The 21,809-nt window shown below is 43.1% G+C and overlaps 1 protein-coding gene across 2 annotated transcripts in view; it reads left to right on the forward strand.

Annotated features, from left to right (window-relative positions):
* LOC115201756 (calpain-2 catalytic subunit) overlaps nt 1-16,258 on the forward strand; it is a 34,184-nt gene extending 17,926 nt beyond the window's left edge. The window contains exons 8-21 of one of the 2 annotated variants that reach the window (XM_029765644.1): nt 3,560-3,634; nt 3,778-3,938; nt 4,763-4,932; nt 7,049-7,060; nt 7,809-8,020; nt 8,987-9,023; nt 9,153-9,218; nt 9,428-9,485; nt 13,082-13,146; nt 13,227-13,295; nt 13,456-13,534; nt 15,528-15,644; nt 15,849-15,907; nt 16,156-16,258. In XM_029765644.1, coding sequence (XP_029621504.1) covers nt 3,560-3,634; nt 3,778-3,938; nt 4,763-4,932; nt 7,049-7,060; nt 7,809-8,020; nt 8,987-9,023; nt 9,153-9,218; nt 9,428-9,485; nt 13,082-13,146; nt 13,227-13,295; nt 13,456-13,534; nt 15,528-15,644; nt 15,849-15,907; nt 16,156-16,179 — 1,204 coding nt within the window. In that variant the 3' untranslated portion in view covers nt 16,180-16,258. Of the gene's footprint in view, nt 1-3,559; nt 3,635-3,777; nt 3,939-4,762; nt 4,933-7,048; nt 7,061-7,808; nt 8,021-8,986; nt 9,024-9,152; nt 9,219-9,427; nt 9,486-13,081; nt 13,147-13,226; nt 13,296-13,455; nt 13,535-15,527; nt 15,645-15,848; nt 15,908-16,155 lie in introns of those variants that run through there. The other variant, XR_003879807.1, reaches the window with a different exon arrangement.
* The last annotated feature ends 5,551 nt before the right edge of the window (nt 16,259-21,809 follow it).

The raw sequence follows: 21,809 nt of genomic DNA on the forward strand, positions 1-21,809 counted from the left end.
CTCTGCTAACTGAGGACCACCGCTCTGCTATGGAGGACCACCGCTCTGCTAACTGCTCATAGCGTGGAACGGAGAAAAATTGCTTTTAATTTACCTTGATTTTACAGTAACTTTATGTAGTTATTGCTAACATGACCCTCATTTTCCCAAAAACACAGTACAATAGAGGCAGGATACTTGTCCACATGATTAAGCATGTATTTAATGTAGCCAAAATGACAACTCATTTTTGACCAAATGAGCATTACTTCCTTTTTGCTTGGTAGGGCAGTATGGCTCTGCTCTGTGATGTTTGGTTTGCCATAGAAATACTTGCTGTGATCATTTCTGTGTCCAGACTGTAGCTTCTTGTTTGTATTACTGCTATTTTTTATATTTTTTTATTTAACATTTATTTAACTAGGCAAGTCAGTTAAAGAACAAATTATTATTTACAATGATAGCCTAGGAACAGTGGGTTAACTGCCTTGTTCAGGGGGCAGAATGACAGATTTGTACCTTGTCAGCTCGGGGATTCGATCTTGCAACCTTTCGGTTACTAGTCCAACGCTCTAACCACTAGTCTACCTGCCTCCTCTAATCCACTTGCTAGCATGTTGTAATGCTGTAGTGTTATTGTAAAGATTACTCAAGTCTGTGCCATTGACTAGTCTAGTCCTGCTAGAGTCTACCTTCGGTTGTATTGCTCCATAATAATGAGGGCTTTGTCTCTCTGGCGTGCATGGTATGGTACAGAGCCAGCAGAGAGTGGGTGTTGCTGACCTTTTGAAGACTGAGACAACTCATTGACATTTAAAAAGTAGAACTGACAGCGTTTTTAACTACTTCGCAGATATGAAACAGACAATCATATCAGTCAAAAATATCAATTTACTGGTTTATGGTACAAAACCAACTTTATAAGAGGTTTTAAAAATAGGTTCTATTTGACCATACATTCCATGATGTAGGGTAAAACATTGATGCAGTTCAATGCCTGGTTAATGTTATTCACCAATACATTTTCTTGGTAGTCCCAAAAATATTGCTATCGGGTTGTAAATCCCAGCTGGCCTGGTACATTGTTGGCTGCCTCCAGCCAATCGGGATGCACTGCTTCAGTTTCAATTACTCTATGTTTTTGGACAAAAACAGACAAGTCTAACGAAAGCTGGGAAGGTCAATACAATCAAATTAGCAAGGGCAGTGATTACAAGTCAATCATCACGTGGCTAATAGGCTAGCGTATCTATTTATTTAGAAAGCTAAAAACACGCAGCCTAACGATAGCTAGCTAGGCAGCTGCTGGGAGGATGACATTGGAATGGTGGCTGACTTTTTTAGAGATGCAAGTGTCATTTGCTTAGCTAGAAAGAAATGTGAATCGCTTCGCTAGCTAGCTGTGATGAACTCGAATGACTGTTATCATTCAACTCGGTGTTCCTGAGTGGTGCAGTGGTCTAAGGCACTGCATCTCAGTGCTAGAGGCGTCACTACAGACACCCTGGTTCGATTCCAGGCTGTTTCACAACCGGCCGTGATTGGGAGTCCCATAGGGCGGCGCACAATTTGGCCCAGCGTCGTCCAGGTTTGGCCGGTGTAGGCTGTCCATTGTAAATAAGAATTTGTTCTTAACTGACTTGCTTAGTTAAATAAAGGTTTTTAAAAAAATCCACACTTAGCATGCATATCTCTTTTAGTTGTTGATCGATGCCAAATACATTTAATTAAAGGTGGGTAGGCGGTGCCCATTCAGTTGTGAAAACGTGGGTTGGGACAAGCATGTATTGGCAGTCAGATTGCATAAGGGGCGGGCAGGCTACTATTTCCCCATTGTTTATCAGTGCAATTTTGACAGCCAAGTACAAGCTGAAAAATCGACTCTTGCCTTATGAGATTTTAGCTCATCTCCCTCTGGCTAACATTAGTTGTTGATCTCCGGGAGAGGGAGAGAGCCTACCTGCTCATGGTCGTTTAATCAACAGGACTGTAAAGTAAAGACTCCCTGGTATTTACATATTTGCAGAAATCCATTCAGGTGTATTTTGGAGAATCCTTTCTAATGATCTAAAGTCACGCTGTTGCTACTTCCTGTAAAACACACAGTCCAGTTCATAGTGAATAATGACAGGTCCTACTGCCTGTAAACACACAGTCCAGTTCATAGTGAATGATGGCAGGTCCTACTGCCTGTAAACACACAGTCCAGTTCATAGTGAATGATGACAGGTCCTACTTCCTGTAAACACACAGTCCAGTTCATAGTGAATGATGACAGGTCCTACTGCCTGTAAACACAGTCCAGTTCATAGTGAATGATGGCAGGCCCTACTGCCTGTAAACACACAGTCCAGTTCATAGTGAATGATGGCAGGTCCTACTGCCTGTAAACACACAGTCCAGTTCATAGTGAATGATGACAGGTCCTACTTCCTGTAAACACACAGTCCAGTTCATAGTGAATGATGACAGGTCCTACTGCCTGTAAACACAGTCCAGTTCATAGTGAATGATGGCAGGCCCTACTGCCTGTAAACACACAGTCCAGTTCATAGTGAATGATGGCAGGCCCTACTGCCTGTAAACACACAGTCCAGTTCATAGTGAATGATGGCAGGTCCTACTGTAAACACACAGTCCAGTTCATAGTGAATGATGACAGGTCCTACTGTAAACACACAGTCCAGTTCATAGTGAATGATGACAGGTCCTACTGCCTGTAAACACACAGTCCAGTTCATAGTGAATGATGGCAGGTCCTAATGCCTGTAAACACACAGTCCAGTTCATAGTGAATGATGGCAGGTCCTACTGTAAACACACAGTCCAGTTCATAGTGAATGATGACAGGTCCTACTGTAAACACACAGTCCAGTTCATAGTGAATGATGGCAGGTCCTACTGTAAACACAGTCCAGTTCATAGTGAATGATGGCAGGTCCTACTGCCTTTTAACACACAGTCCAGTTCATAGTGAATGATGACAGGTCCTACTGTAAACACACAGTCCAGTTCATAGTGAATGATGACAGGTCCTACTTCCTGTAAACACACAGTCTAGTTCATAGTGAATGATGACAGGTCCTACTGCCTGTAAACACACAGTCCAGTTCATAGTGAATGATGACAGGTCCTACTGCCTGTAAACACACAGTCTAGTTCATAGTGAATGATGACAGGTCCTACTGCCTGTAAACACACAGTCTAGTTCATAGTGAATGATGACAGGTCCTACTGCCTGTAAACACACAGTCCAGTTCATAGTGAATGATGACAGGTCCTACTGCCTGTAAACACACAGTCCAGTTCATAGTGAATGATGACAGGTCCGTGTAGCAAATGGCTTATTTGCATAAAGGCCTACTGTCGCTCTGATTGGCTATGGCACACCGGTCTGCATAGACACCGGTTCTAGACTAGACGGATGGTTTATGTGCTGCAGTGTCTATTAATTGTCCAAACGCTTTCCCACTCTATTTTGATATTTAATTTTTTGTAATTTTTTTTTTTTAACCTTTTTAAAGGTATTAATGTTGAGGGCTCTTTTTCCTTATGAAATGTGTTTGTGTGTTTCTCCAAGCTCCTCAGAGTGGTACCATGTCAGTGATGAAGACCGGGCCAGACTGCTCAACAAATCTGAAGATGGAGAGTTCTGGTAAAAACGGACCGACTTGTACTCCCTCTCCTTTTTCATGAACTACCATAAGGAGCACCCCTGCATGTTTTAATGGTTCTATCTATTTTAGTCATGTTTTTTTTTTAATGGTGTGTGTGTGTGTGCGTGCATCTTTGTTCCAGGATGTCGTTCTCAGACTTCCTCAGTCAGTACTCGCGTCTGGAGATCTGTAACCTTACACCGGATACCCTCTCAGAGGATGAGTACCAGAATTGGTCTCTTAGCAAGTTTGAAGGCGCCTGGAGGAAAGGTTCCACAGCTGGGGGCTGCCGCAACTTCCCCAGTATGGACCCGAACAATAACCTTCTGCCTACATCTTACTGACCCATACCATCATCCTATTCCTGCTTATATCTTAACACATTGGTTTTGAAGCCAGAGAGATCTTTCTCCATGTTGATGGGAGAGTTAGACCATATTAATTCTGTTTAACTAGGCATGTCAGTTAAGAACAAATTATTATTTACAATGACGGCCTAGGAACAGTGGGTTAACTGTCTTGTTCAGGGGCAGAACGACAGATTTATACCTTGTCAGCCAGGGGATTTGAGCTAGCAACCTTCCGGTTACTAGTCCAACGCTCTAACCACTAGGCTACCTGCCTCTCTAACCACTAGGCTACCTCTCTCTCTAACCACTAGGCTACCTCTCTCTCTAACCACTAGGCTACCTGTCTCTAACCACTAGGCTACCTGTCTCTAACCACTAGGCTACCTGCCTCTAACCACGAGGCTACCTGCCTCTAACCACGAGGCTACCTGCCTCTAACCACGAGGCTACCTGCCTCTAACCACGAGGCTACCTGCCTCTAACCACTAGGCTACCTGTCTCTAACCACTAGGCTACCTGTCTCTAACCACTAGGCTACCTGTCTCTAACCACTAGGCTACCGGTCTCTAACCACTAGGCTACCTGTCTTTCATCCCCCTTCTAAACTGGCCTATAAATGGTGAAAAGCACAGGACCCAGAATAGAGCCTTGGGGGACACCAGTTGTCAATTCCACATTGTCCAATGTAACACCATTCACTGATTTTTGTGATCTGTATATTTCCCCAAACAACATACATACAATTAATAGCTGGACCCCTGCTGCTTCGCTCCCCAGATTCATTCTGGCAGAACCCCCAGTTTGTGCTCAAGCTGGATGAAGAGGATGATGATCCTGACGATGATGAGGCTGGCTGTACCTTCCTCGTTGGACTGATCCAGAAGAACAGACGCAGGATGAGGAAGACCGGAGAGGACATGCAGACCATTGGATTCTCCATCTATGAGGTAAGTATGTTTGGGATTAAAAGTCTGGAGTTACAGAACCATTTTAGATCAACCACAGTCATCACCTGCATGAAGTTATGTTCCATTTGCTTATTGTAACACACACAGACTAATAGGCTAGCTAGCGTGCCCGGTCTGTAACACACTAACAGGCTAGCTAGCATGCCTGGTCTGTAACACACTAACAGGCTAGCTAGCATGCCCGGTCTGTAACAGGCTAGCTAGCGTGCCCGGTCTGTAACACACTAACAGGCTAGCTAGCATGCCTGGTCTGTAACACACTAACAGGCTAGCTAGCATGCCTGGTCTGTAACAGGCTAGCCAGCATGCCCGGTCTGTAACACACTAACAGGCTAGCTAGCATGCCCGGTCTGTAACATGCTAACAGGCTAGCTAGCATGCCCGGTCTGTAACAGGCTAGCTAGCATGCCCGGTCTGTAACAGGCTAGCTAGCATGCCCGGTCTGTAACACACTAATAGGCTAGCTAGCATGCCCGGTCTGTAACACGCTAACAGGCTAGCTAGCATGCCCGGTCTGTAACATGCTAACAGGCTAGCTAGCATGCCCGGTCTGTAACACGCTAACAGGCTAGCTAGCATGCCCGGTCTGTAACACACACACACACACACACACACACACACACACGTGTGGCTCAGTTGGTAGAGCATGGTGTTTGCAACGCCAGGGTTGTGGGTTCGATTCCCACGGGGGACCAGTATAGAAAAAATAATAATAATAAATGTATGAAAATGTATGTACTGTAAGTCGCTCTGGATAAGAGTGTCTGCTAAATGACTAAAATGTAAATGTACACTAACAGGCTAGCTAGCATGCCTGGTCTATAACACACTAACAGGCTAGCTAGCATGCCTGGTCTGTAACACACTAACAGGCTAGCTAGCATGCCCGGTTTGTAACAGGCTAGCTAGCGTGCCCGGTCTGTAACAGGCTAGCTAGCGTGCCCGGTCTGTAACAGGCTAGCTAGCGTGCCCGGTCTGTAACACACACAGGCTAGCTAGCGTGCCCGGTCTGTAACAGGCTAGCTAGCGTGCCCGGTCTGTAACAGGCTAGCTAGCGTGCCCGGTCTGTAACAGGCTAGCTAGCGTGCCCGGTCTGTAACAGGCTAGCTAGCGTGCCCGGTCTGTAACAGGCTAGCTAGCGTGCCCGGTCTGTAACAGGCTAGCTAGCGTGCCCGGTCTGTAACAGGCTAGCTAGCGTGCCCGGTCTGTAACAGGCTAGCTAGCGTGCCCGGTCTGTAACACACACAGGCTAGCTAGCGTGCCCGGTCTGTAACAGGCTAGCTAGCGTGCCCGGTCTGTAACAGGCTAGCTAGCGTGCCCGGTCTGTAACAGGCTAGCTAGCGTGCCCGGTCTGTAACAGGCTAGCTAGCGTGCCCGGTCTGTAACAGGCTAGCTAGCGTGCCCGGTCTGTAACAGGCTAGCTAGCGTGCCCGGTCTGTAACAGGCTAGCTAGCGTGCCCGGTCTGTAACAGGCTAGCTAGCGTGCCCGGTCTGTAACACACACAGGCTAGCTAGCGTGCCCGGTCTGTAACACACACAGGCTAGCTAGCGTGCCCGGTCTGTAACAGGCTAGCTAGCGTGCCCGGTCTGTAACAGGCTAGCTAGCGTGCCCGGTCTGTAACAGGCTAGCTAGCGTGCCCGGTCTGTAACACACACAGGCTAGCTAGCGTGCCCGGTCTGTAACAGGCTAGCTAGCGTGCCCGGTCTGTAACACACACAGGCTAGCTAGCGTGCCCGGTCTGTAACAGGCTAGCTAGCGTGCCCGGTCTGTAACAGGCTAGCTAGCGTGCCCGGTCTGTAACACACACAGGCTAGCTAGCGTGCCCGGTCTGTAACAGGCTAGCTAGCGTGCCCGGTCTGTAACACACACAGGCTAGCTAGCGTGCCCGGTCTGTAACAGGCTAGCTAGCGTGCCCGGTCTGTAACAGGCTAGCTAGCGTGCCCGGTCTGTAACAGGCTAGCTAGCGTGCCCGGTCTGTAACACACACAGGCTAGCTAGCGTGCCCGGTCTGTAACAGGCTAGCTAGCGTGCCCGGTCTGTAACAGGCTAGCTAGCGTGCCCAGTCTAAACTCTTTGTTCTCCTTTTCTCCACAGGTGCCAGAGGAGGTATGTGTGAAAGGGGGCGGGTCTTTTTGTGATCGGTAACCATGGAAATGGGGTATTACAGGGGCAACCAGTTCTGCTCCATCAGCATTTAAAGCTTATTATGGGATAGGTAGTCATTAACCCTGCATTAACTTTTCCACTGGCCCAGGGATATATCACTAAGTCTGAATGAATGTTAGAACCCAGAACATTATACAGTTAGAATCACTGACGTGTGTTGTACTGGAGGTCTGAGATGAGACGGAGTCACTGGTCTCACCCCCCCACCACCACCACCTGTGTTTCTGATGAGTTTTAGAAGAAAGTTCTTTATTTCTGGCCATTTTGAGCCTGTAATCGAACCTACAAACGCTGATGTTCCAGATACTCAACAAGTCTAAAGAAGGCCAGTTTTATTGCTTCTTTAATCAGTACAACAGTGTTTCAGCTGTGCTAACATAATTGCAAAAGGGTTTTCTAATGATCAATTAGCCTTTTAAAATGATAAACTTGGATTAGCTAACACAACGTGCCATTGGAACACAGGAGTGATGGTTGCTGATAATGGGCCTCTGTACGCCTATGTAGATATTCCATAAAAACTACAATAGTCATTTACAACATTAACAATATCTACACTGTATTTCTGATCAATTTGATGATATTTTAATGGACCAAAAATGTGCTTTTCTTTCAAAAACAAGGACATTTCTAAGTGACCCCCAAACGGTAGAATGTGTAAATATATAAAACGTGTGTTTTGTTCCAGTACTCAGGCCAGAGACAGGTCCACCTGAACAAGAACTTCTTCCTGCGTAACGCGTCAGTAGCTCGCTCCGAGACCTTTATCAACCTGAGGGAGGTGTGCAACCGCTTTTGTCTTCCCCCAGGAGAATACCTCATCATCCCGTCCACGTTCCAACCTAACAACAATGGAGACTTCTGTGTCAGGGTGTTCTCTGAGAAACAGGCTGAGTTCCAGTAGGTTCTATTCCGTTCTATTCTGCTCTGTTCTATTCTGCTCTGTTCTATTCTGCTCTGTTCTATTCTGCTCTGTTCTATTCTGCTCTGTTCTATTCTGCTCTGTTCTGTTCTGCTCTGCTCTGTTCTATTCTACTCTGTTCTATTCTACTCTGTTCTATTCTGCTCTGTTCTGTTCTACTCTGCTCTGTTCTATTCTACTCTGTTCTATTCTACTCTGTTCTATTCTACTCTGTTCTATTCTGCTCTGTTCTATTCTACTCTGTTCTATTCTGCTCTGTTCTATTCTACTCTGTTCTATTCTACTCTGTTCTATTCTGCTCTGTTCTATTCTACTCTGTTCTATTCTGCTCTGTTCTATTCTACTCTGTTCTATTCTACTCTGTTCTATTCTACTCTGTTCTATTCTACTCTGTTCTATTCTGCTCTGTTCTATTCTGCTCTGTTCTATTCTGCTCTGTTCTATTCTACTCTGTTCTATTCTACTCTGTTCTATTCTACTCTGTTCTGTTCTACTCTGCTCTGTTCTATTCTACTCTGTTCTATTCTACTCTGTTCTATTCTACTCTGTTCTGTTCTATTCTACTCTGTTCTACTCTGTTCTGTTCTATTCTGCTCTGTTCTGTTCTGCTCTGTTCTGTTCTGCTCTGTTCTGTTCTATTCTACTCTGTTCTATTCTACTCTGTTCTATTCTACTCTGTTCTATTCTACTCTGTTCTATTCTGCTCTGTTCTATTCTACTCTGTTCTATTCTACTCTGTTCTATTCTACTCTGTTCTATTCTACTCTGTTCTATTCTACTCTGTTCTATTCTGCTCTGTTCTATTCTGCTCTGTTCTATTCTGTTCTATTCTGCTCTGTTCTGTTCTATTCTACTCTGTTCTGTTCTATTCTACTCTGTTCTATTCTACTCTGTTCAATTCTACTCTGTTAAATTCTGTTTTAACTTCTCTCCTTTTCTACCAGAGATCTTGATGATTCTGTGGAGTCCCACGTTGAGGAGGTAAAAATCATATGATGGGTTGTGGTTATTGGTATATTAGTTATTGGTAATCTTTGGTAGTCTGGAATCAAACTGTAATGCAGATCGATGTTCCATAAGTACCACATATATCTTATGTCCCTTCTGCAGATCGTGGTGGAGAAGGGTGATATCGATGAAAGATTTAGGAATCTATTTGGACAGCTAGCTGGACACGTGAGTGTTGTGTTATAGAAATATGTATATTTCTATATTTCTTACCGTTTTTATTGCCAGTGCTCGAAAGTAATATTTCCAATGTATTCATTACACATTAACTTACAGATTTTAATACAGACTAAACTTCAATTCAATTCAACAACAATCACGAAGGCTTGTCTTGGCAATAGTTACCAACCTGTATCTTCGTTTATCTGCCCATGTAGGACTGTGAGATCTCTGCATTTGAACTGCGGAGGATTCTGAACAAAGTTGTGACCAAGCGTAAGACATTATTCCTTTTCTTTTGTATTGCAAACTGCAGTGTTCATGTCTGTTGGAGCTGGAATATCTTTCAAACTGCAGTGTTCATGTCTGTTGGAGCTGGAATATCTTTCAAACTGCAGTGTTCATGTCTGTTGGAGCTGGAATATCTTTCAAACTGCAGTGTTCATGTCTGTTGGAGCTGGAATATCTTTCAAACTGCAGTGTTCATGTCTGTTGGAGCTGGAATATCTTTCAAACTGCAGTGTTCATGTCTGTTGGAGCTGGAATATCTTTCAAACTGCAGTGTTCATGTCTGTTGGAGCTGGAATATCTTTCAAACTGCAGTGTTCATGTCTGTTGGAGCTGGAATATCTTTCAAACTGCAGTGTTCATGTCTGTTGGAGCTGGAATATCTTTCAAGCTGCAGTGTTCATGTCTGTTGGAGCTGGAATATCTTTCAAACTGCAGTGTTCATGTCTGTTGGAGCTGGAATATCTTTCAAACTGCAGTGTTCATGTCTGTTGGAGCTGGAATATCTTTCAAACTGCAGTGTTCATGTCTGTTGGAGCTGGAATATCTTTCAAACTGCAGTGTTCATGTCTGTTGGAGCTGGAATATCTTTCAAACTGCAGTGTTCATGTCTGTTGGAGCTGGAATATCTTTCAAACTGCAGTGTTCATGTCTGTTGGAGTTTGGAATATCTTTCAAACTGCAGTGTTCATGTCTGTTGGAGCTGGAATATCTTTCAAACTGCAGTGTTCATGTCTGTTGGAGCTGGAATATCTTTCAAACTGCAGTGTTCATGTCTGTTGGAGCTGGAATATCTTTCAAACTGCAGTGTTCATGTCTGTTGGAGCTGGAATATCTTTCAAACTGCTGTGTTCATGTCTGTTGGAGCTGGAATATCTTTCAAACTGCTGTGTTCATGTCTGTTGGAGCTGGAATATCTTTCAAACTGCTGTGTTCATGTCTGTTGGAGCTGGAATATCTTTCAAACTGCAGTGTTCATGTCTGTTGGAGCTGGAATATCTTTCAAACTGCAGTGTTCATGTCTGTTGGAGCTGGAATATCTTTCAAACTGCAGTGTTCATGTCTGTTGGAGCTGGAATATCTTTCAAACTGCAGTGTTCATGTCTGTTGGAGCTGGAATATCTTTCAAACTGCAGTGTTCATGTCTGTTGGAGCTGGAATATCTTTCAAACTGCAGTGTTCATGTCTGTTGGAGCTGGAATATCTTTCAAACTGCAGTGTTCATGTCTGTTGGAGCTGGAATATCTTTCAAACTGCTGTGTTCATGTCTGTTGGAGCTGGAATATCTTTCAAACTGCAGTGTTCATGTCTGTTGGAGCTGGAATATCTTTCAAACTGCAGTGTTCATGTCTGTTGGAGCTGGAATATCTTTCAAACTGCAGTGTTCATGTCTGTTGGAGCTGGAATATCTTTCAAACTGCAGTGTTCATGTCTGTTGGAGCTGGAATATCTTTCAAACTGCAGTGTTCATGTCTGTTGGAGCTGGAATATCTTTCAAACTGCAGTGTTCATGTCTGTTGTAGAGGTCGACCGATTATGATTTTTCAACGCCGATACCGACTATTGGAGGACCAAAAAAAGCAGATGCCGATTAATGGGCCGATTCTTTTATTTTTAATTTTTTTATTATTTTTTATTACATTTGTTTTTTATTATTTATATATATATATATATATATATATATATATATATATATATATATATATATATATAAATAATATGACAATTACAATAATACTGAATGAACACTTTTTTATTTTAACTTAATATAATACATCAATCAAATCAATTTAGCCTCAAATAAATAATGAAACGTGTTCAATTTGGTTTAAATAATGCAAAAACAAAGTGTTGGAGAAGAAAGTAAAAGTGCAATATGTGCCATGTAAAAAAGCTAACGTTTAAGTTCCTTGCTCAGAACATGAGAACATATGAAAGATGGTGGTTCCTTTTAACATGAGTCTTCAATATTTCCAGGTAAGAAGTTTTAGGTTGTAGTTATTATAGGAATTATAGGACTATTTCTCTCTATACCATTTTGTATTTCATATACCTTTGACTATTGGATGTTCTTATAGGCATTTTAGTATTGCCAGTGTAACAGTATAGCTTCCGTCCCTCTCCTCGCTCCTACCTGGGCTCGAACCAGGAACACATCGACAACAGCCGCCCTCGAAGCAGCGTTACCCATGTAGAGCAAGGGGAAACAACTACTCCAAGTCTCAGAGCGAGTGACGTTTGAAACGCTATTAGCGTGCACCCCGCTAACTAGCTAGCCATTTCACATCGGTTACACCAGCCTAATCTCGGGAGTTGATAGGCTTAAAGTCATAAACAGAGCTGTGCTTGAAGCATTGCGAAGAGCTGCTGGCAAATACAGGAAAGTGCTGTTTGAATGAATGCTTACGAGCCTGCTGCTGCCTACCACCGCTCAGTCAGACTTCTCTATCAAACATCAAATCATAGACTTAATTATAATATAATAACACACAGAAATACAAGCCTTAGGTCATTAATATGGTCAAATCCGGAAACTATCATTTCGAAAATAAAACGTTTATTCTTTCAGTGAAATACGGAACCGTTCTGTATTTTATCTAACGGGTGGCATCCCTAAGTCTAAATATTCCTGTTACATTGCACAACCTTCAATGTTATGTCATAATTACGTAAAATTCTGGCAAATTAGTTCGCAACGAGCCAGGCGGCCCAAACTGTTGCTTATACCCTGACTCTGCGTGCAATGAACGCAAGAGAAGTTACACAATTTCCCTGGTTAATATTGCCTGCTAACATGAATTTCTTTTAACTAAATATGCAGGTTTAAAAATATATACTTCTGTGTATTGATTTTAAGAAAGGCATTGATGTTTATGGTTCGGTACATTCGTGCAACGATTATGCTTTTTTTTCGCAAATGCGCTTTTGTTAAATCATCCCCCGTTTGGCGAAGTCGGCTGTGTTTGTTAGGAAGAAATGGTCTTCACACAGTTCGCAACGAGCCAGGCGGCCCAAACTGCTGCATATACCCTGACTCTGTTGCACAGAACGCAAGAGAAGTGACACAATTTCCCTAGTAAAAAGAAATTCATGTTAGCAGGCAATATTAACTAAATATGCAGGTTTATATACTTGTGTATTGATTTTAAGAAAGGCACTTTTTTTGCGCTTGTTAAATCACCCGTTTGGCGAAGTAGGCTATGATTCAATGATAAATTAACAGGCACCGCATCGATTATATGCACCGCATCGATTATATGCAACGCAGGACAAGCTAGATAACCTCACATGGTTGAGGATATTACTAGTTTAACTAGTGATTATGTTAAGATTGATTGATTGTTTTTATAAGATAAGTTTAATTCTAGCGAGCACCTTACCTTGGGTCCTTGCTGCACTCGCATAACAGGTAGTCAGCCTGCCACGCAGTCTCCTCGTGGAGTGCAATGTAATCGGCCATGATCGGTGTCCAAAAATGCCGATTACCGATTTGTTATGAAAACTTGAAATCGGCCTTAATTAATCGGTCGACCTCTAGTCTGTTGTTGCTGGAATACCTTTCATGCACTATGGTGTGTCTCCAGGTGATGACATCATTACCGATGGCTTCAGCTTGGTGACGTGTCGTAACATGGTCAACCTGTTGGACGTATCCTTTCACTCCGAGATCTTTTCAGATTCTGTTGTGATACCTGGCTTTTTATCTACCTTGACTCCTACCTCTCACAGAAAGATGGAAGTGGCATGTTGGGTCTGGTGGAGTTTAAGATCCTGTGGATTAAGATTGAGAAATATCTGGTGTGTTAAACTTCTAACAGCTCACTTTTTTAAGTTTCTTCATATTGTAGAAAACAGATTCACAAATCTGAAGTGCTCACCAGCAACCTCATGGGGTTTATGGGACTGTCTTATGTGATGTTCTCTCTCCCTCCCTCCGTTTCCTGTCTCTCTCTCTCAGGACTTGTACAGGGAGAAGGATGTGGATGACTCTGGTCAAATGAGCTCAGCTGAGATGCGTATCGCTGTGAAAGATGCTGGTGAGTAAACGATAACGCTATAACAGAGGTATAGTTACTACTGTTAACTAGTACTGTAGTAGAGGTCGGCCGATACCGATTATTGGAGGCCCTAACAAGCCGATACCGATTAATCGGCCGATTTAGGTTTTTTTGTATTTTTTTATTTGTAATAATGACAATTACAACAATACTGAATGAACACTTATTTTAACTTAATACATCAATAAAATCAATTTAGCCTCAAATAAATAATGAAACATGTTCAATTTGGTTTAAATAATGCAAAAACAAAGTGTTGGAGAAGAAAGTAAAATTGCAATATGTGTCATGTAAAAAAAGCTAACGTTTAAGTTCCTTGCTCAGAACATGAGAACATATGAAAGCTGGTGGTTCCTTTTAACATGAGTCTTCAATATTCCCAGGTAAGAAGTTTTAGGTTGTAGTTATTATAGGAATTATAGGACTATTTCTCTATACGATTTGTATTTCATATACCTTTGACTATTGGATGTTCTTATAGGCACTTTAGTATTGCCAGTGTAACAGTATAGCTTCTGTCCCTCTCCTCGCTCCTACCTGGGCTCGAACCAGGAACACATCGACAACAGCCACCCTCGAAGCATCGTTACCCATGTAGAGCAAGGGGAAACAACTACTCCAAGTCTCAGAGCGAGTGACGTTTGAAACGCTATTAGCGTGCACCTGCTAACTAGCTAGCCATTTCACATCGCTTACACCAGCCTAATCTCGGGAGTTGACAGGCTTGAAGTCATAAACAGCGCAATGCATTGCGAAGGGCTGCTAGCAAAACACAGTGAAGCGCTGTTTTGAATGAATGCTTACAAGCCTGCTGCTGCCTACCATCGCTCAGTCAGACTGCTATATCAAATCATAGACTTAATTATAATATAATAACACACAGAAATACGAGCCTTAGGTCATTAATATGGTCGAATCCGGAAACTATCATCTCGAAAACAAAACATTTATTATTTCAGTGCAATGGAATTATTTTAGCTTAATATGCAGGTTTAAAAATATATACTTGTGTATTGATTTTAAGAAAGGCGTTGATGTTTATGGTTGGAGCAACGTGTAGCTAAGCGATTATATGCAAAGCAGGACAGGCTAGATAAACTAGTAATATCATCAACCATGTGTAGTTAACTAGTGATTTATGATTGATTGTTTTTTATAAGATAAGTTTTAATGCTAGCTAGCAACTTACCTTGGCTTCTTACTGCATTCGTGTAACAGGCAGGCTCCTCGTGGAGTGCAATGTAAAGCAGGTGGTTAGAGCGTTGGACTAGTTAACCGTAAGGTTGCATCCCCAAGCTGACAAGGTAAAAATCTGTCGTTCTGCCCCTGAACAAGGCAGTTAACCCACCGTTCCTAGGCCGTCAATGAAAATAAGAATTTGTTCTTAACTAACTTGCCTAGTTAAATAAAGGGGGAAAAAAATCGGCCAAATCGGCGTCCAAAAATACCGATTTCCGATTGTTATGAAAACCTGAAATCGGCCCTAATTAATCGGCCAATCCGATTAATCGGTCGACCTCTATACTGTAGTGGTTATAATAGGTATAGTTACTACTGTTAACTAGTACTGTAGTGGTTATAATAGGTATAGTTACTACTGTTAACTAGTACTGTAGCGGTTATAATAGGTATAGTTACTACTGTTAACTAGTACTGTAGCGGTTATAATAGGTATAGTTACTACTGTTAACTAGTACTGTAGCGGTTATAATAGGTATAGTTACTACTGTTAACTAGTACTGTAGCGGTTATAATAGGTATAGTTACTACTGTTAACTAGTACTGTAGTGGTTATAATAGGTATAGTTACTACTGTTAACTAGTACTGTAGTGGTTATAATAGGTATAGTTACTACTGTTAACTAGTACTGTAGTGGTTATAATAGGTATAGTTACTACTGTTCAGACACTGGTCTCTCGGTCCTCCCCTCCTGTAGATTTTTCTCTGCTCATTCTGTTTTTCCTCCTGTAGGTTTCTCTCTGAACAGTTCTCTACACCAGATCATTGTGGCCCGCTACAGTGAACCTGGACTGACTGTGGACTTTGACAACTTTGTGGGCTGCCTGATTCGCCTAGAGACATTGTTCAGTGAGTTACCTCTATATACACACACACACACACACACACACACACACACACACACAGTGGTCTGGATAGAGACTGTTTTAATACGTTTCCTCTTTCTACACAGAAACACACAGTGTATATGACATCAGAAAGGTGCTGCGGTCTCTGATCTCTCTCTCTCTCTCTCTCTCTCTCTCTCTCTCTCTCTCTCTCTCTGCTTTCCAGATACCTTCAAAACTCTGGACATGGATGACTCTGGAGAGGTGGAGCTGACCATGCTGGAGGTAAGGAAGAATCTCGTCTGTCTGACCAATAAGAAGAATCTAGTGTCTGTCTGTCTGACCATAAGGAAGAATCTAGTCTGTCTGCGGGGGAACCCTATTTCCTATGAACTACTTTTGACCGACGAGGGGCGGGGACTGAGACGAGGGGCGGGGACTGGGGCGGGGACTGAGACGGGGGCGGGGACTGAGACGGGGGGCGGGGACTGAGACCAACACTGACTGGTTTGTTCTCTTGTTTTTGTCCACAGTGGCTGAATGTGTCTCTGCTCTAGAAGAAGGATTCTACGCGTTGAGGAAATTCTAATGAACATTCACACATTCACTTTGATAATAAAAACCTATGTGATGTTTTCATTTCCAGTTTAATTCTGATCCACAACAGCAAAACCCTGACATTTGGAAAGTTTTAAAGCTAATGGAAAACAGGTCTAGTTTGTGGACAAGACTTTAATGGTCCGTTGACGGATTACATTTTGCATGTTAGTCATTTAGCAGACGCTCTTATCCACAGTGACTTACAGTAGTGAATGCATACATTTCATACTTTATTTGTTTTGTACTGGTCCCCCGTGGGAATCGAACCAACAACCCTGGCGTTGGAAATTCTCAAAGCTGCTAATGAGAACCTTGACGACCTTGTATCTAGCCGGTGGGGATTCCTGTGGGGTGCCCCCACCCAGGCAGTGGCAGTGCTGGCAACACTAGCTGCAGTAAACAATGGGGAGGGGGTCACACTCGGACAATCAGAGAGGGGGCATACTCCGGGATGCTGGCCTTCTAGGCAGTTCCTCTGTCCAGTGTCTGTGTTCTTTTGCCCATCTTAATCTTAAGTTTTTATTCACTCTTCACTGTTGACGTTGAGACTGGTGTTTTGCGGGTACTATTTAATGACGCGTCTTTTTCTCAAACTAGAGACTCTAATGTACTTGTCTTCTTGCTCAGTTGTGCACCGGGGCCTCCCACTCCTCTTTCTATTCTGGTTAGAGCCAGTTTGCGCTGTTCTGTGAAGGAAGTAGTACACAGCATTGTACGAGATCTTCAGTTTCTTGGCAATTTCTCACATGGAATAGCCTTCATTTCTCAGAACAAGAATAGACTGAATTTCAGAAGAAAGTTCTTTGTTTCTGGCCATTTTGAGCCTGTAATCAAACCCACAAATGCTGATGCTCCAGATACTCAACTAGTCTAAAGAAGGCCAGTTTTATTGCTTCTTTAATCAGACAACAGTTTTCAGCTGTGCTAACATAATTGCAAAAGGGTTTTCTAATGATCAATTAGCCTTTTAAAATGATACATTTGGATTAGCTAACACAACGTGCCATTGGAACACAGGAGTGATGGTTGCTGATAATGGGCCTCTGTATGTCTATGTAGATATTCCATTAAAAATCAGCCGTTTCCAGCTACAATAGTCATTTACAACATTAACAATGTCTACACTGTATTTCTGAACAATTTGCTGTTATTTTAATGGACCAAAAATGTGCTTTTCTTTCAAAAACAAGGACATTTCTAAGTGACCCTAAACTTTTGAACGTGTGTGTGTGTGTGTGTGTGTGTGTGTGTGTGTGTGTGTGTGTGTGTATATACACTCAAGAAATATATGGGGGATTGGAAATGATGCAGACAATTACATTGATGGAAGCAACAATCTTTCCACAATATTAAAGCTGATCTCCCCTTAGGGGGGGAAACCTGGTGTTGCAAGATGCTCTACCAACTGGGCCTGTTCTCTATACTTTAGGTCTCTCTTCTGAGCCTGTTCTCTATACTGTAGGTCTCTCTCCTGAGCCTGTTCTCTATACTGTAGGTCTCTCTCCTGAGCCTGTTCTCTATACTGTAGGTCTCTCTTCTGAGCCTGTTCTCTATACTGTAGGTCTCTCTTCTGAGCCTGTTCTCTATACTGTAGGTCTCTCTTCTGAGCCTGTTCTCTATACTGTAGGTCTCTCTTCTGAGCCTGTTCTCTATGCTGTAGGTGTCTCTCCTGAGCCTGTTCTCTATACTGTAGGTCTCTCTCTCCTGAGCCTGTTCTCTATGCTGTAGGTCTCTCTCCTGAGCCTGTTCTCTATACTGTAGGTCTCTCTCCTGAGCCTGTTCTCTATACTGTAGGTCTCTCTCCTGAGCCTGTTCTCTATACTGTAGGTCTCTCTCCTGAGCCTGTTCTCTATGCTGTAGGTCTCTCTCCTGAGCCTGTTCTCTATACTGTAGGTCTCTCTCCTGAGCCTGTTCTCTATACTGTAGGTCTCTCTTCTGAACCTGTTCTCTATGCTGTAGGTCTCTCTCCTGAGCCTGTTCTCTATACTGTAGGTCTCTCTTCTGAGCCTGTTCTCTATGCTGTAGGTCTCTCTCCTGAGCCTGTTCTCTATGCTGTAGGTCTCTCTCCTGAGCCTGTTCTCTATGCTGTAGGTCTCTCTCCTGAGCCTGTTCTCTATACTGTAGGTCTCTCTCTCCTGAGCCTGTTCACTATACTGTAGGTCTCTCTCCTGAGCCTGTTCTCTATACTGTAGGTCTCTCTCCTGAGCCTGTTCTCTATACTGTAGGTCTCTCTCTCCTGAGCCTGTTCTCTATACTGTAGGTCTCTCTCCTGAGCCTGTTCTCTATACTGTAGGTCTCTCTCTCCTGAGCCTGTTCTCTATACTGTGTACTGTAGGTCTCTCTCCTGAGCCTGTTCTCTATACTGTGTACTGTACGTCTCTCTCCTGAGCCTGTTCTCTATACTGTAGGTCTCTCTCTCCTGAGCCTGTTCTCTATACTGTAGGTCTCTCTCCTGAGCCTGTTCTCTATACTGTAGGTCTCTCTCTCCTGAGCCTGTTCTCTATACTGTAGGTCTCTCTCCTGAGCCTGTTCTCTATACTGTAGGTCTCTCTCTCCTGAGCCTGTTCTCTATACTGTAGGTCTCTCTCTCCTGAGCCTGTTCTCTATATTGTAGGTCTCTCTCTCCTGAGCCTGTTCTCTATACTGTAGGTCTCTCTCTCCTGAGCCTGTTCTCTATACTGTAGGTCTCTCTCTCCTGAGCCTGTTCTCTATACTGTAGGTCTCTCTCCTGAGCCTGTTCTCTATGCTGTAGGTCTCTCTCCTGAGCCTGTTCTCTATGCTGTAGGTCTCTCTCCTGAGCCTGTTCTCTATGCTGTAGGTCTCTCTCCTGAGCCTGTTCTCTATGCTGTAGGTCTCTCTCCTGAGCCTGTTCTCTATGCTGTAGGTCTCTCTCCTGAGCCTGTTCTCCCTTTTTATCCTTCTTCTGGGATCTGTTTTTGACTGGCCCTAAGGCAGCTGTGTCATTAGTGTCAAAACGCACATTAGTCGGCAATTTCGGCATGTAAAAACAGGTGCTCTGGCGTTTCCCACCCCTTATGCCAGGTTAGGAAAATTACCTGTCTAACAGCTTGCCTGCGCTGAGGTGTTAGGGGTAGCTATATTTACAACCAAGGAAAAGCGGGTCTTAGCGGTAAGCCTGTTGATAAATGGATTTTGAGAGTGGAAGAGCAAGCTATCCAGCCGTGAAGCAGTGCCTTGTGGGACAAGAGGTGTTTTTTTGTTGTTTTTTTAACCGTGAGCGAACGTCTCTATTTATCGATGTATTGTACATTATTTTAGCCAGCTACTGTTATTATTCTGCATAAAACCCACTCCGTATTGGAGTCCATATTCCCATCATGAAACAACAAAATGAGATGCCGGTGATTTCCATGTGTTTTGATATAGTGTGGAAATATGAGGTTGGAATAATACTTTTAAAATGGTCTAAATTATGATAATACCTTTTTTTTGTGTAAGAGCTGTTTTGAAAACATCGCCTGAAATTTCTGCCTGTTTTGATTGGGTGGAGTTCTGGCCTGCCTGGTGAGAAATGTAAAAAAAAAAAAAAAAAAGACTTTGTCAGAAACCGTCTCAGGGAAGCTCATCTGCGTGCTCGTTGTCTTCACCAGGGTCCTGATCTGTCTGCAGTTCGGCAACTCACCTTCGATGGCTACCGGCAACGCTGGAGAAGTGTGCTCTTCTCGGATTAATCCTGGTTTCAACTGTACTGGGCAGATGGCAGACGGCATCAGCGGTGATTTCTGCATGCAAATCATAGTGGGGCAAACTCCCCAAAAATGTTTTAGATGCATGCCAGCAAAGCCACAACACTAAATAATACATGAACTGCACTATAACGGTGATAAACGGTGCCCACAAACGGTCAGGGTCTACAGTACATAAAGTTGTCCCAACCGCAGAGCTTTCTTTTCAGCACCATGGAGTGAATCCTTAGCCAGGTGTAGCAGTGGTATCAACGGAGGCTTGTTTGGCAGCAAAACAGTTCATTCAGCCTCGTTTACTGCCTTTAAAAAATATATATATATATATGGCTGACTTGCTGAAACAAATGTGGTTTCTACTGAGAATTGAGATGTACATACTGTGGCATAAGGGAATGACGAGCGGATAAGAGGTAATCCGTAATTTCGATTAAGACATTAATGAGCGAGCTAAGACGGACGTAATCAATATAACTTTGTTCCGCACTTTTAAAATGTACAATGACAGAGTTCAGAACATGGGCTGTTTAGTACAGTATTCTCCCTGTACCCCAAGTCAGAACCGTAGGATAAAGGTGGCATGTAAGCTTACAATATTCGATGATGACATTTCTCTAAAACAGGTTAAAGGCTACATGTGCACCATCAAGTCAGAACAGTAGGCTAAGTTATGAGGGGGAAAGGGACCAAATTATTAGTCAGCCACTCACAGTTTACTACACAACAAACTTAGTATTTCTTTCTTAGCTACACTATATGTATCTCCCTGGCATATTACATCATTTATGCGGCAGTGTTACGGATACAGGTATCCTGTGTGTATTTGTTTTCTCTCCTTCTGTCCTAGTCACAGGTGGCAGTCATCAGTCGCCAATCTGAAGACACACCTGCTCCTTTTCCCTTACCCAATCATATCCCCTTTCCCTTACCCAATCACATCTCCTTTCCCTTACCCAATCACATCTCCTTTCCCTTACCCAATCACATCCCCTTTCCCTTCCCCAATCACATCCCCTTTCCCTTACCCAATCACATCCCCTTTCCCTTACCCAATCACATCCCCTTTCCCTTACCCAATCACATCCCCTTTCCCTTGGTTTAAAAGAAACCCAATCAGTTGTCTCTGGAGATATCTCTCTTTTGTTTTTGCGCCTACGTCTCACATTTTCCGTTATCATGTGAGTATGTATTGTTGTGGTGTATGGCTGTTTGTTTGTTGGTGGGAAAAGGGGATACCAAGCAAAGTCGCCCTTGGGCATACATTACCCGTAGGAAAACAGTGTCTAAATACCCTAGTTAGAACTGTGCGGTCCACCCACTGTATTTTATTGGTTTGTTAGCTAGCTGTTCCTGAAGCAGGCAAGACTGGCTTAGGGTTTAAAAAAAAATTGTATTAGTTCTTTCCTTGGGTCCAGCTCAAGGAAGTCTGGTATTTCCCAGTTTCCAGTTGTTTTGAACGCGGCAGAAGTCATGCTGGATTGACAGCATGGCCAATGTGTTCAACCTTTTCTGGCCCATGGCATGTGAATGTTTTATCCTTTTTAAGCTTGGAAATGAGACCCTTAAACCCAGACTTGGGACCACACAGCCACTCCACTGAATAGCAGGCTAGTGATTTCTTTGCAATGCTTGCAGTTAGCCACTGATTCCTTCCAAACCGCTCATTGTTGAATTTGCGATTTTTCAACTTGTGTAATGTTTATGGCCGATGAGCACCGACGCGTTGTATCTATAATTTCTCTTCATATGACAATGATTAAAAAGGATTTGCCAGTAGACTGTCACATTAATTCATGATGACTGCTAGTTTGCTAGCTAAGATTTTGAAAGTATGATGTTGACATAATCCGTCCAATCAAAGCTACTGTAGATATAACGTGATT

Source organism: Salmo trutta, chromosome 10, assembly GCF_901001165.1.
Source record: "Salmo trutta chromosome 10, fSalTru1.1, whole genome shotgun sequence".
In the NCBI taxonomy this organism is placed as follows: Eukaryota; Metazoa; Chordata; class Actinopteri; order Salmoniformes; family Salmonidae; genus Salmo; species Salmo trutta.